The sequence below is a fragment of the Thunnus albacares genome, chromosome 21, assembly GCF_914725855.1.
Source record: "Thunnus albacares chromosome 21, fThuAlb1.1, whole genome shotgun sequence".
Taxonomy (NCBI): domain Eukaryota; kingdom Metazoa; phylum Chordata; class Actinopteri; order Scombriformes; family Scombridae; genus Thunnus; species Thunnus albacares.
Window position 1 is genome coordinate 11,357,387 of NC_058126.1, and position 14,442 is coordinate 11,371,828.

Consider the following 14,442-nt stretch of genomic DNA (forward strand, 5'->3'; position numbering starts at 1 on the left):
AGAAAAAAAAAAAAGGAGAATAAACCCATTACTGGCTGAGAGAGCTATTCACTTGTCATTCAACCAAACAAGAAAATGGCATTCTAATCCCGACACCTTTCAGGACAGTGTAAGGATGACTACTAGCCAAAACGACATCATGAACCACATCCTATTGCTGGTGAAGTAGGGCTGCACGATTCTGGATGAATAAAAATTACAATTTTCACACAGATTAAAGGGAAACTTCTGTATTTTTTTCAACCTGGACCCCATTTTCCCGATCATTTTGGGTCTAAGTGACTAATGGGAACAAAAATGTTTGAAACTGGTCGAGTATTGAGCGACACATGCTGAAATGTGATCCATGGGGGCAATTGCGTCCTTCAAAGTATATCCTCTAAAAGTGCTTGTTTTTGCCACGGACAGGCTCAGATTGTTATTATAAGTGTCTGACAATAAAAGTAAACACAGGAACTAGCCGCATGTAGAAGCATTATGGCTAACTGCATAGGGAACTATATCCGGTACACCTTACTGGCTAACTGACCACGCAGATATTCATCCACATGATTTGTTTACATATATGAGGCTGACTTTCATCACGGTTAAATTGTAATGAAACTAAAAAAAAGTGCAATGACGGATTACCCCGTAGACTGTTAAGAGGATGATTGTGAGTCATTTCACTTTGACTGGCCAACTGTATTTATTTGAGCCGGAGTATAGAGAGGAGATAAAACAAATTAAAGAGGAAAAATGAAGAATGGAGGCAGAAGGCAACAGGACCGTCAGGAAAGACGACGTACAGTAACCGTTACCTCAGAGGAACTGCTGGTGTTCCTGCAGTCACTGTTCTCAAGAGAAAAACTTTTTTCTGCAGACCTGTTGCTGCCAGACTCGGAAAATCTAGAAAATGTCCACGGATGAGTAATTACCATAAATACTACAAATGGATTTACAGCATTTATCAACATTGTCGTCCCGGAGACTGTTTCACCTCCACAGAATTAACTGGATGAAAAGTGCGAGGCTGGCTGGACCAAACGTTCAGCCCCACACGGTAAGAAAAATGTGATTTCAACACATTACTGTGAGGAACTACAGTATGCAAGTCACTCACATATTCATCTACATACACTGGGTTATTTTTTGTTTTTTTTTTTATATGTATGAGGCTGACTTTCACCTTGTTTGGACTGTAAGGAAACAAAAAAATAGCCATAATGCTACTGCATGCGGCTAGTTCCTGTGTTTACTTTCACTGTCAGACACTTATAATAACAATCTGAGCCTTTCAGTGGCAAAAACAAGCACTGTTAGCAGACATACTTTGACGGGCACAATTTCCCCCCAATGATTACATTGCAGCCCCTTTCACGGCTGCTGGCTGAAGCGCTCGATACTCAATACTTGACCAGTATCAAAAAACAAAATAATTTCAAAAACAGCGGTGTTTTTAGCATTTCAGGCTGCCTTTAGGGCGTGACGTTTACGTCATGCTTTAAGCAGCAGGCCAATCACAACAGAGTGGGCTTTTCGGAAGGAGGGGACAGGAGTCAAGACAGCTCATTTCGGGCTGAGTTAGACAGTGAGAGCGGCTGTATGCATGGCTTGTACAGCTGGAACAAGGAGCTTTTTGACCATAAAAACATGCTAATGTTTGTTAATAGATCACTATAATGAAAATCTTAAACTAGGAAAGGGGCATAATATGACTTCTTTAATACTATTAATATGCAGCACTATGGTGAACCCAGAAAGACACTGGAAATGAGGGGCAATGCTTTTGAAGCCATACAAGTCAAATCTCTCAAAGTCTAATAAAAAGCACTTGACTGATATTGGATTAACCTACCTTGTACAGAGGATGATGCAGGGCCTCTGAAATGGGGGTTAATGTGGATGTTTTTGGGCTGCGGAGGCTGCTGCTGGTGATGCTGAGGGAAGTTGGGTGGCGGGGAGCTCATCATCCGTGGTGGTGGCTCCATCTGGGGCCGCATCGGCGGTGAGCGGTGAGCCATGTGCGGGGGAATGAGGGGCTGGAGGGGCTGCTGGGCCAGTGGGCGCCCATGCTCTTGGAAGGGAGGAGGTCCTCTTGGCCGCGAAGGGTGGTGCTGCTGGGACTGCAGTTGCTGCTGATGAGGCTGATGAGGAAGAGGCATTCGGGAGGATGGCTGCTAATTGGAGAGAGATGGGGAAACGGAGAGGAGGGAAAACCAAAACAACCTGTCAAAACATTTCTTTATGGGGAGATTCTGACATGACAAACCGAGAAGTCCATGCACAAGCAAGATTGAAGACAGTATCTTTAACTAATTTGGTGCTCCCATGCAGATTAAAAGTACACGTTTCCTAAGAAATCATGTAAGTCACATAATAAAGAAGGTAGCATTAGCAGGATCATAATATATCCTTCAGCTATTTAAAGCTACTTCATACTGGCTTAATTCATTATTTACCTTTCACAAAGCTTTTGTTGAGGAATTTACAAGTCAACACCAGTCATGCTGTCTGGGAAAAGAAACTAGGAACGTGCCAACTGATCAGCAACTGAACAATAATTATGGGATAATGTTTCAAACGAGTCCTTGATAATTGGCCAATCTATCTGTTTAAACTGCCACACAAACAAACAAGCCAGTGGTTGAACATACAGTATGTTTTTTTAAAAAAAAAGTGTGAGCTCATTAACAACAGTCTGCAGAATGTTTGCGGTGTTGGCATTTTGTCCATCTGCCATTAAATTTTCATTTCCGATGTTGATGTTTTGTTTTAAATTTAACAGCCTCTTGACATATTATTAGAACAATTAAAAAGTTGGAGAGCTGGAATGAAATTCCATACAGCAATAAAAACAATCTCTGTAACACAACAGTTAATGGTATTTTATTTTTCTTTAATGCTTATGCTTTCTGTGCACTTGTGTGATTTCACTCAGTGATGTGATCAGTAATAATATATATATTTTTAAAGTTTTGCTTTCTTTAACATCATCATTAACAGGATGTGATAATACCAACGACTAGTGCCGGCCCAGTTTAACCTTCCACTGTGTTGCCATCACCAGTTCTTTTTATTTAGGTCACATGTTAAATCAAAGGATTAAATGCTTGGAGTGATATCTAATAATAAAAGTCCACAAGAAACTAAATCCTCGGCAAAGAACAAATTGAATTTTGTATAACAGTGTCTAAATGGACCACTGCCAAATGATTTGCTATAATCCATATATCAACACTGATAAGAGGAAGCACTTTTTTTTTTTTCCAAGCAGACAACCAAAGCTTTTAGAGGCCTTAGAGCGAACAAAAATCACGTCAGGTACATCTAAACTCAGCCTTATTGTAACTGTGACAAATACAAGAAGGTACAGAGTCTTCCCACTCCAAATAATCTTATCTGTTGAGGTCCTTATGTTCCCTTTAGCTACTCTTATAGTGGAGTATCACGTGATGCATTACTCTGTGTAGCCAAATAGATTATCCCTTCAAAGGTGTTCAGGTGCATGACTGTACAATGCTTTACCTGCATGCCCATGTTTCCCATTAGGGGGAGCCTCTGGTCATTCATTCTTCCTCTGTTTCCGCCTTTAAAATCTGGCATTCCATAACCAGGGAAGAATCCTCTTCCTCTGCCTCCACGTCCCCCTCCTCCTCCTCCTCTCCCTCGGCCTCCGTATCGGTTTTGTCTCTTCTGCCGTTCCTGCTCCTCAAACTCCATCAGGTCTTGTTTGGCCTTCTCTGACAGTTCTGGTGGCAGGTGAAACAGGAAAACGGAGTATATTAACCATTCGGAAAATCTTGAGACGTGAAATCAGAAAATATTTGGGGATTCCCTCTGGATATCACTGAATGACGGGTAAATTCGCCCAGCAGGAATAATGCATACCTAGTGTTTCGGGGATGTTCCTTCTTTTATTGCCCGCGTCAGCCAATCGCACAACAGCACCATCCTTTCTCTCCGATTTAAACCGTATGCGGCCAGACTCTTCGTCTTCCTCATCCTCTTCATCTGATTCCTCCTTTGTTTCTTCTTCAGGCACAGCTTCATTTTCAACCTGAGGAAAAGTTTTGATGTTGTAAACTAAATTTTGCCGTTCTAACACATTTACTTCCCCATCCCATTTGCATTGCAGGACAAAATTTCCTAAAAACGGTGCTCGTTTTCAGTAAAGTTATCTTTCTCGAGGTAAAAGTTGAACTGTTGTCAGCCTTTAACACTGAAAATCAATCTTCCAACTACCTGATATGGGTTTTCACAAACTGTCAAATTAGTTTGTGAACATTAAATTAAAAATATAAACAAAACTGCCATGAAACTAATAAGATTTGCATGTTCAAAAACTAAACAACGATGAAGAGTGCAAAATTAAGCAGTTTGAAGCTCCTGTGTTAGGTTCATTTATTTCAGCAGATTCTGAAATAAACGCACTCAATGTAAAGAAAACAAAAACTGCGAGGTGTTGCGTGGAGGGTCTCGACATACCTCGTCTGTGTCAAAGACCTGAGAGCCCCCGGCGGTGTCTTCCTCCTCCTCTTCCTGCTGCTCTTCTCGCCCCAACTCCTCCTCCTCCTCCTCCTCAGGGGCCTCCCCCTGTTGGACTCCATGTTCATCCAGTGGCTCATCAGCATAGGAGGTTTGGTATTCATCATCCTTTAAAGATCACAAAGATAATGCGTATTGATTAGCTTCAGCGTTTATAACACTCTGAAAATAATTAGTGATGGCGGAGTGTATTTTGGCCACTGCTGGAAAATAATCTCCCACAGTGTCTTTCCATTGAAAATGAAGCCAAAGCAATGCTTGCGTGATATATGGGTAATACATAAAAGCATAAGGAATACCAGTTCATCTGACATCCAATAGTACATTTTAATGAAAAATGGATGTAGGTTTTAACTATTTTTTATCTTATTTGAGTGGCTAAAATAAATATGAGGGAGCTTAATGATGACATACTGGCCTTGTTTATCAAAATTTAAATTAAAAAAAATCATACAGAGAATAAAGGCAAACATCAAAATGTTATAGAGAGGATTTTGGGGAGGCACCATGTAAACCGCCCCCCCCCCCCACCTCATTGCAAATTACCATAACAGTGGGAGCAAGGCTTCATTACTATTCCTGACAGCATTTGAAATTCAATGAGATGTAAATGTTTGACATGATACACAGAATTGCAGGCACAGATAAAAACACTCCACCCCGGTTCAATGATGGTGAAAATATCATTGACTGACTCCTCGCAAATCACTCCTTTATTGGCCGCACTGTAAGTTCATGATTTCATGCCAAAAAAACATCACACAGACACAAACATTCTGTGAGATGACAAATCAGTTTTTACTACTCAACAAAATTTCAGTTGAACCAAATACACATCCTGGAGTCACAGCAGCAAAACAACAAGATATGAGCGCCACATAACCGGTATGGGAGGTGCTAGTAATTCAAACATGCCATCTGCATAACACCGTCTAACAAAAATTCATTGCTGAATAAGGTCAGACTGTAGGTCACACAATGGTGTTTGGTGTTGCGCTCCATTAGCCTGCCAAACAGCAGCACATATTAATGCAGAAAAGAAAAAAAAGAAAAAAACTCTCACCAAATCAGATGGATGGACAGGCTGCCCCAGGGGAACACAACAGCTTAATCCTTTAAACTGTTCAAAATCGTACTGAATGAATACCATAGCCAGCAAAATGTCAAGGCCAGGCAGTTTAGTGACCTTGTAAAGTGTTATTACACATAAGAAGAATACACATCCACACCTGCAGACATAACCGAAAATCCAAAATAGGCAGCCACTTTTGCTACGCACCCTCAGTAAGAAGGTCAACATCTTATCTTTGTTTGGAAAAAGAAGGTAGGCTAATATATCTCTGTCAGGTGCCAAACACCATCACACCTTGGTAAATGGACCATAACGGACATTTGCACATGGATCAGGTCTTATCTTTGATCCTCTTAGTCTGGGCTAAGAGGGAAGGGAAACAAATAAAAGGGAAACTCACATCAATCATTAGAAAACTGTATAGGGTGTCCTCAGGAAGGTCAATAATCTTTTCACCTGCATGAGACTTTATCAGATCCAGTCTAAAGTGCGAGATAAAAGCCCCCCACATTAACCTCCGCCGATTGGCAGCACATCTCCCCGACACAAAGCGGCTTCTTACTCTCCAAAAGATACAGGGCCCAAGGTCACAATGGCACTGGGATTTGTAGACGACAGCAGAGCGTTACCTCATGCCAAACAAGCTGTCAACACAAACTTTGTCAGCAAGATGGAGAAATTAACTGGCAGGAAGCGATAATGAATCTAATCCTCTCCTGCCCCAAAACACCAACCTACATCTCCTTTTCCTGAATAGATTTTCAATCCTCACTGTCCCCTTACAGAGACAAGAAAACTGACATTATCTCTTGGATACAATAGAGCTAGACAGACAAGAGAGTGGGAGCACGTGTGTGTGTGTTTGTGAGCTTTTACATGTGAGTAAACAATTGTGAAAACTCACTTGAAATTCACCATCTATGGGCTCATTGATTTGGATGTCTAGCACTTCATCCTGGTAGCCGTCGTCACCCTCAGCTACATCTCCAGAGTAATCCATTTGGTCCTCAGGCATCTCTGTGTTGTTGTCCTGGCTGTATTCCTCTGTGTACTCCTCTTCCCCCTCTTGCTGGTACCCCTCCTCCTCTACATCCCCTTCTTCACAGCCCCCTGCACCCAGGTTCACAACGTCATCTGTGTAGTCTGCTTCCTGCGAGTAGCCCTGCTGGTCATAGGATGTGCCCAAGCTGTATGTGGCATTCAGGCTCACATCCTGACCACTGAACAAACAAACAAACAAAACATTAGAGACTTTCCTGTAAACAGAAATGAGGTATTATTGGAGAATATGCAAATATGTGTGCTTAACTTCGTCAGCTTTACAAATAAAACATTAGACACTTGAACTCATGGCACTGATGAATTTGCTTACGCCATATTTTGATCTTCATCATCACTTTGTAGAAGGTCATCATTCAGCTCTTCATCTGACACTTCAGAGGGATTCTGAAACAAAAATACAGAAACATTTTTACTTTTTAAAAAACTGTATTGTTCTCTTTCTCTTCTGTGTGTGTTTGTGCGTGTGTAAGGTGTGGAGGCAGGGGTCCACCTCCAACCCCGACGGATGCTTTATTCCCATGTGGTGAAGACAATCTGGGCAGGTCAACACAGTTCTTTTTTGTCCACTGTACTTCCTCCTGGTTCACATCAACAGTTCCCCCTGTGGAGGAGCCACCTGCTACACTGTGCACTTCTATTTTCTAAAATGTTCCATCAACACTAAAACACAATGTTTTGGATATTATTTTTTGCGTCTCCTGCTTGTAGGCAGAGAAACCACACTGACAACCCAAGTGCTTTTTGGTAACCAGAATAAAATCAAAGTAAATGAAGAAGGGAGATTCAAAGAGATGTTGTTTTATCTTACCTTTTTACTTGACAGCCAATCCTCCTCCAACAAATCCTCTTCCAAATCACTTTTAAGGAGAAAAGACAACAAATAAAAAGGTTTACAGAGTCAGATAATAGTGCAGGCTGTCTATTTACAAATGATTATACACTGATTTATGTGATAATATCAAAATCCCTGATAAAATATCTCAAAAATGTTTTATCGACTACAATTTATCATCATTTCTCATTTTGAAATAATAAGATTTTAAACTAAGTAAAAGCAAATACAACTAAGACACTAAAATTAAAACAAATGATTATGATTAATACTTGTTATCACAACATTTCAACTGGCCTCAGACCTCACACCTAAACAAAATATACTCAAAAATGTACTCAAATAACTGATCTGAAGCTTGCAAAAAAAAAAAAAGTCCTTGGCCAGATTGTAACTGGGGTTTATGGTCAGCATCTTAACCTTTTTGCTAGTTTATTTGATAAGAAATAATGTCAACAACTGAGTAAACTTTAGGAGTAAGCAATGAGTGAAAACGGTCCAGTCTACAACTATACTGGTTGCACCTAAACATTTTTTTTTTTACACAATAAGATTGTGATTTTTTGATAGTTATGTAAGCACAATGCATGATCAAAAACTTCTTTTGCTTATGGAAAAAAAGAGGCTGTTTTTACTGTCGAAGCTGGTTGTGAATTTCAGCAGTATTCCTGTAGAGACATGAGAACATGACAAGATGATTTACCTCTCTAGATCATCATCTTCACCCCTTCTCCTGCGTGACCGCTCAATCCCGGGTTTGTCATATTCATCAAAGTCATAATCTGCAACAGAAAAGCAGTTTTGCTCCTATCAGCACTATGCTAATAAAACATACAATCCTCATAGGTTGATATGCAGGCGTACAAAAAATATGCTCTCTTACCCAAACAATTACCATCAAAACAGTTTGATAATCCACTTACTCCGACATGCGGAACAATAACTCTAGAGTGCGAGTTCCACCTGGAACGTTTTGGCAGGGCACCACTTAGCTGGAGCATAGATGTATGCTAGCCAGCTTAGCCAAAGTAGCCTGTTACCCTGTAGTGTTGCTGCCGTCAGAATGACAAACGAGAGACCCATAACTCTGACTGAGTGCAATGCTATTATTAAAATATGCTCCATTATCTCCATACTGAAACAATACCGTGTCTCCCCATTGTTATGGATATTCCATAACTGACCAGGACAACAGAATGTCAAGCTGTACTCTTCTGTTCTCTCAAACAGAAGATAACACATGTTGTTTAATAAACCAGGAGCCTCACAGGCGAACCAAGGCCAGAATGCAGGTCATCATCAGACGCAACAAGACAAACCAAAGATACAGATTTAGGTCATAGGTTTATGATTCGGAACTGACGAACTAGTTTCTATGATTGGCTTAAAGGCTGGTTTTGGACTGTGAGGGTCAGACGAGTTTGGGGACACCGTACGAACAGGAGGTGTCCCTTGAGTCGCTCTCCCTTGCAAGGTTCTTCATTAAAGTTTTCCCAGAATCATCATACGAAGTTTGGTTTGGTCTTCTCTTCTTCAAACTGACAACTGCCAGTGCATCAGCTCCGAAAATCCACAACACCCATCTCCCTGCCCTCTCTGTGACGGTCGGCTTTTCACTCTGCCTTTGAGTGAAGCCGCTCTATAAAAACATTTGATTTCTGGCGACAGCATGTTGTAAGTACTGAGCAGTTCTGAGAGAGCAAAGCAGTCAAAAAGTATTAAAGGTGCAGTTGTAGAATTTAGAGGCATGCAGTGGAACTGACTTGGCAGAGATGGAGTATAATATTCATAAGTATGTCTTAATTAGTGTACAATCACTTGAAAATAAGAATTTTTGTGTTTTCATTACCGTAGAATGAGCCCTTTATATCTACATAGGGAGTGGGTCTCCTTCCACAGAGCCTGCCATGTTCCACCACCATGTCTACAGTATGGAAAAACCAAACAGCGGCTCTAGAGAGCCTTTCGCGTTTTTCATGAGTTTCATGGCCAACGTAGGTTCTTCTACACGCTTGGAAGGGGAGGGTGACACGGGAGGGAGGGTAACTCAGCTGGTTGCAATCTGCAATCTCACTGGTAGATGCCACTAAATCTTACACACTGCATTTTTAAAGCAAAAGTAGTGTTTTGGTCCCTCTGACTGATATATTATTATATATGACATCATTAGATTATTAAAACTAAAGCATCAGTGTTAGAGCAGCATGTTACTGTTGTAGCTGCTGGAGGTGGAGCTAGTTTCAACTACTTTATATACAAGAAACAGAGAGGTTGTTTTCCTTTTCCACTACAGCACAACTAAACTGTTTCAGTAATTGCTTTGGACAATGAACCATTGTTGGATGTTTACATCTTTCAAAATAAAAGACCAAAATATTTTCTACCTTTCTTATTTTTCCTCCTGTACTGAAATTGTACCAAACCATGACCCCAAAACCAAGGTACATGTAAAACCTTTAATTTTGTGAGCCGTTACACCTCTACAAACAACATAGTACACAATAAAAACTGGTAAACATCTTTCACATGGTTTTCCATGACTGATGCTACTTGAAAAGGTATTGTATTAAAATGCTGTCCAAATATGAAATTCAATTTTGGCCTGGGTGATTGTTATATAGATTTAAAATCTTAATAATGTTGCCCACCAATTAGATATGCTGGATCAGCATCAGCACCAATAGAATATCAGCAATGAAGGGATTGATCCACATTAAATTCAGCTTCTACAGAAGTTCACTGTTTCGGTTATCGCTTATACTCATTCAGTTAGACGGGATCGCTGACTCAGCAATCCCAAGGATCTGAAAGAGCTCCATGCACTGAGGTATACAGATTTTCAATTTGGAAAAAAGAGAGCGCTGGTATCGGATCGGTACTCTGTACCAGCAGATATTCTGAGTGGAGGTATCAGAATAATGCTGGGGAGAAAAAAGTATCAATGCATCCCTGATGTTGCACAACTGCAGATTTATCCGTTTCTAGTGATTAAAACTCATTCTCAACATGAACTTATAATTACAACATCTGCCAAACTACTTGCTGCTGTTTGACCATCAGCTGATAGAGATTCAACGTCAACTCAACTCATGTGCCGTATGTACTCCATTTAAACAAGTGTCTCTACCGGGCTTGGGCAGTATGACAGTAAAAAGGCTTTCTGTGAGATTGTCAAAACATTGGACCCTCTATATAAGCTGCCTGGAAGAAAATATTTTAAAAAATATATTTTTCTATAAATATATAGAAAATATATTTATTTATTTTATAAAATTCAGGAAGAAGTTAAATTGCTTGTGTTGGAGTCAAGCTACTATGCTTTAACAACAGACATGTGGTCAGTGGAGGGCATGACCCCCTACATGTCTCTGACAGCACACTTCATCACATTTGACTGGAAACTTGAATCGAAATGCCTTCAGGACCAGCTTTTTCCCAGAAAACAATACAGCCAAAAACATGAGTGAAGCCCTCCGCAAGGCACTTGAAGATTGGGATTTAGATAAGAATAAACTGTTGGCAATAACCACCGATAATGTAGCCAACATCACAACCGCCATAATGAGAAACATGGCTCAGTTGTTGGTTATGAGCGCTGCTACTAATGATTTTCACTTCCACACTGTGTGAGCACGATAACACCCTACATTATTGTGGAATCGTTTTGAGCCATCCTCCTTCCTCATTCTTCGAAGGACATCTATGTGAAAGCTACTGTTGTAAGAGTAGCGTAGCTGCTTTGAGGAACAGGGCAGTGCGTAACGAGTGTGTGGTTGAGTGAGAGGCAGAAAAGTGATGGTGAATGTGAACGGAGCAGAGGAAAAGGTCAGTAGTAAGTTGTCAATCTGGCAGTAAATGTATAGTGCAGGCTATAGTGTGTCAGTTAATAAATTCTGCAGCTTCTCAAGACCAAAAAAAGTCTTGTCTGCTTCCCCAACTGCTGGAAAAGTGAAGAAGGTTCGCCCCAAAGTTAGCAACAATGGGTTAGCCTAACATCCAGGCTCACTTAAGGTGTACTGACCTTTAAGGTGGATCAGCTATTCTCATTTTAGTGTCAATCTCAGCCACTCTTAAACAGAGAACAGAGAAATGTTTGGCTGCAGAGTCGATACCAATGACGTGCCAATATTATTGTGCATCCCTAGTTATTACCTGCCTTATTCATATTAGGAATGTCATAGGCTATAAAATTAATGAACACATTTGATTGAAATAAATATTTCATTTTGTCGTCAATAAAAGACACTTAAACTTCTGTGATTCAAATCCTTTTAAGAATAAAATTATTATCATTATTATTGTTAGACTATTATAAGATTATTATTATTATTTGCACACTGCATATACTGTTTACTCCTGGTCAATATTTTTTACATTTCATCTCATTCTCTTCAATAAAAAATTTAAACTTGCAGCAGCTCTTCTCACTTAGAATATATTTTACATAGGGGTGTAACGGTACACATATTCATATCAGACCCTTTTGGTACAGGACTTTTGGTATGGTGCAGATATGTACCACATGCAATCTTTAACAGTAGTTAACAGTAGGCTTGTTTTGCATGCAGAACATACTTCAAATTCAAGTTCCCACACAAGCATATTAAGTGGCGGACTGGAAGTTTGTTTAGTCTCTGCCTCGCATTTTTAGCATTTGGCATTTATCAGCCTTTCGCTGGTAATTCAGATCGGGCCAAAGTAATAACAAACAGTTAGTGTTTTTATAGCAGTGGATCTATAACCATACTAAGTTGTTGGGAACACAGGTTTTAAACACATGTTGAAGGTGATTGAAATTCCTTCTCATCTGCATTTCAGCCAGAAAGTCATACAGTCTTTTATGAACAAGGAAAGGGTGCTGTTGTCCAAGACTTATCCAAGGCATCTGCTGTAACACTCACAACTGCTGGATGGACATTCAACCCCTGACTGGAACATGATAAGCCATGTTCTGCAAATTCGCCCCATTTATGAACAACACACAAGCACAAATCTGGCAGAGGGACTTAAGGAGGCTGTGTTGGAGTGGAAGTTGGAAAGGCCAGGAACTACAATTCCTGTCACAACAAACATTGCTAGAAATATTATCAATGCAGTCAGTGAAGCTGGAATATTAATTTAGTGTCACAGAAAGCAACAAGACTCAATCAGGTGTCTAGGTAGAGTCAGAAGGTTGTGTCTTTTTTTCATGGTAGCACAAACATTGGAGCGCAAACAGGAGATGCTTAATATACCAAAACGCATCCTTATTCATGATGTCACAACCCGTTTGAACTCCAGTTATGATATGCTTGAGAGGTACCTTGAACAGCAAGCAGGTGTAAGCTCAGCACTGACAGAAAAGACCCTCAAGAAGAATAAAGACCAGTGTTACCCCTATAACTGTACAGGCCTGGTGGGCCACCAGGCCAATGAGAACCCCCACCAGGCCAAAAAAATCGTTTTTTGAATGCCAAAAGTAACGCCAAATATCCATTCATTCAGAAATCAATAATCATATGTGTTTCGGAGCCTCTGTGCGACACTGTTCTGAAACGCGAGTCAACCTCTGTGTTGTTGCCTCGGGAACTCCTGATGTGGGTGACGGACAAACAAATACATCAACGTTTTTCTCCAAAACTCTGGAGTCAAGCAAGAATGCAGAAGTGGAAGAAGTGAGAGGGGCAGCTTATTTTTATGCAATAAATGCAGCTTTTAAGTTGTAACGACTTTGTTTTAAGTCTTGAATATACCGAGCAAACAAAAATTTGAATAAAAATATAAATTGCAGACTGCCTGCTGTGCCACCCGACTGAAGCATACCACCAAAATATGCCATCCCACGTGCTTTGTCCCTTTAGGGTTTTTTCGGTACGTACCATCAGGCCTGAAAAAAAATTCTAGGGGAAACACTGAAGACATAACCATGTTGTCTGACCAGAATGTGAGAATGGTAGAGGTGGTAACTGAGGTCCTTAAAACACTAAAAACCCTAACAACATTGATGAGCATTGAAGCCACACCTTCAGTATCAATGATCCAGTGCTGAACTCTATGGAGCCCACTGAGGAAGACAGTCTAACTGTGAGAGAAGTCAAGGCTGCCATCAGAGAAAACCTGGAGGACAGATTCTCTGCTTGTCATGACCTCCTCCACAAAAGCACAGCTCTTGACCCCAAGTTTCGGGCCTATGCGGATGATGTCTGTCGTGACAGAATCTATAACATTATCACAGAGATTGTAACAATGGAAGAACAAGTATTTTGTTAGTTTTCTTTTGCATAAAATGTCTTCATTGTTTAATTTGCAATACTTGCTGCTACAGTGTCAATAGTACTCATATATTAAAGTTTTGTCATTTCTTTTGCAGAGTGAGGAGGCCACAAGGACAACAGCAGTCAGTTCATCCCATGCCATCTGAATCATCTCCTCCTGTCAAGAAGTCAGCCATGGCTGAACTGTTTGGTGAGCTCTTCAAGACTCAGATGGGAAACAAGCCTACTTTGCAGCTGGTAAAGGAAGAGGTTACCTCATACAAGGCAGTGGACTCCATTTCACTGGATTCTAACCCATTTGTACGGTGGAGGACCAATGAGCCCACCTATCCTTATATTGCCATGTTAGCAAAGTGCTAGCTTGCTGTACCTGCTACCTCTGTCCCTAGTGAGAGAGTATTTTCTACAGCTGGACACATTGTAACCGCCAGCAGGTCTGCCCTTTCTGCGGACAACATGGACAAGTTCATTTTTCTGAAATAAAACATGACAGTTGAATGAAACTGAACAGGGCTACAAACTGGAACTGTAATCAATAGTTATTTATATTTTTTTATATTTCATTTAATTTATTTGAGAACAATTAGCAGTAGTAGTAGTTCGCAGCATTATTCCATTTTTATTCTATTTTATATGTATTTTTTATTATGTTTCATTAAAATTTTTATTTAAAAAAAAAAAAAAGATAAATTGTT

At 40.3% G+C, this 14,442-nt stretch overlaps 1 protein-coding gene across 4 annotated transcripts in view; it reads right to left on the reverse strand.

Annotated features, from left to right (window-relative positions):
• rbm33a (RNA binding motif protein 33a) overlaps positions 1-14,442 on the reverse strand; it is a 30,481-nt gene that overhangs the window by 13,074 nt on the left and 2,965 nt on the right. For 3 of the 4 annotated variants that reach the window (XM_044340153.1, XM_044340154.1, XM_044340151.1), the window contains exons 2-9: positions 8,197-8,275; positions 7,470-7,518; positions 6,972-7,045; positions 6,504-6,819; positions 4,468-4,635; positions 3,871-4,039; positions 3,508-3,731; positions 1,838-2,159 (exon numbers count right to left, since the gene is read on the reverse strand). In XM_044340153.1, coding sequence (XP_044196088.1) covers positions 1,838-2,159; positions 3,508-3,731; positions 3,871-4,039; positions 4,468-4,635; positions 6,504-6,819; positions 6,972-7,045; positions 7,470-7,518; positions 8,197-8,275 — 1,401 coding nt within the window. The remainder of the gene's footprint in view (positions 1-1,837; positions 2,160-3,507; positions 3,732-3,870; positions 4,040-4,467; positions 4,636-6,503; positions 6,820-6,971; positions 7,046-7,469; positions 7,519-8,196; positions 8,276-14,442) is intronic. The other variant, XM_044340152.1, reaches the window with a different exon arrangement.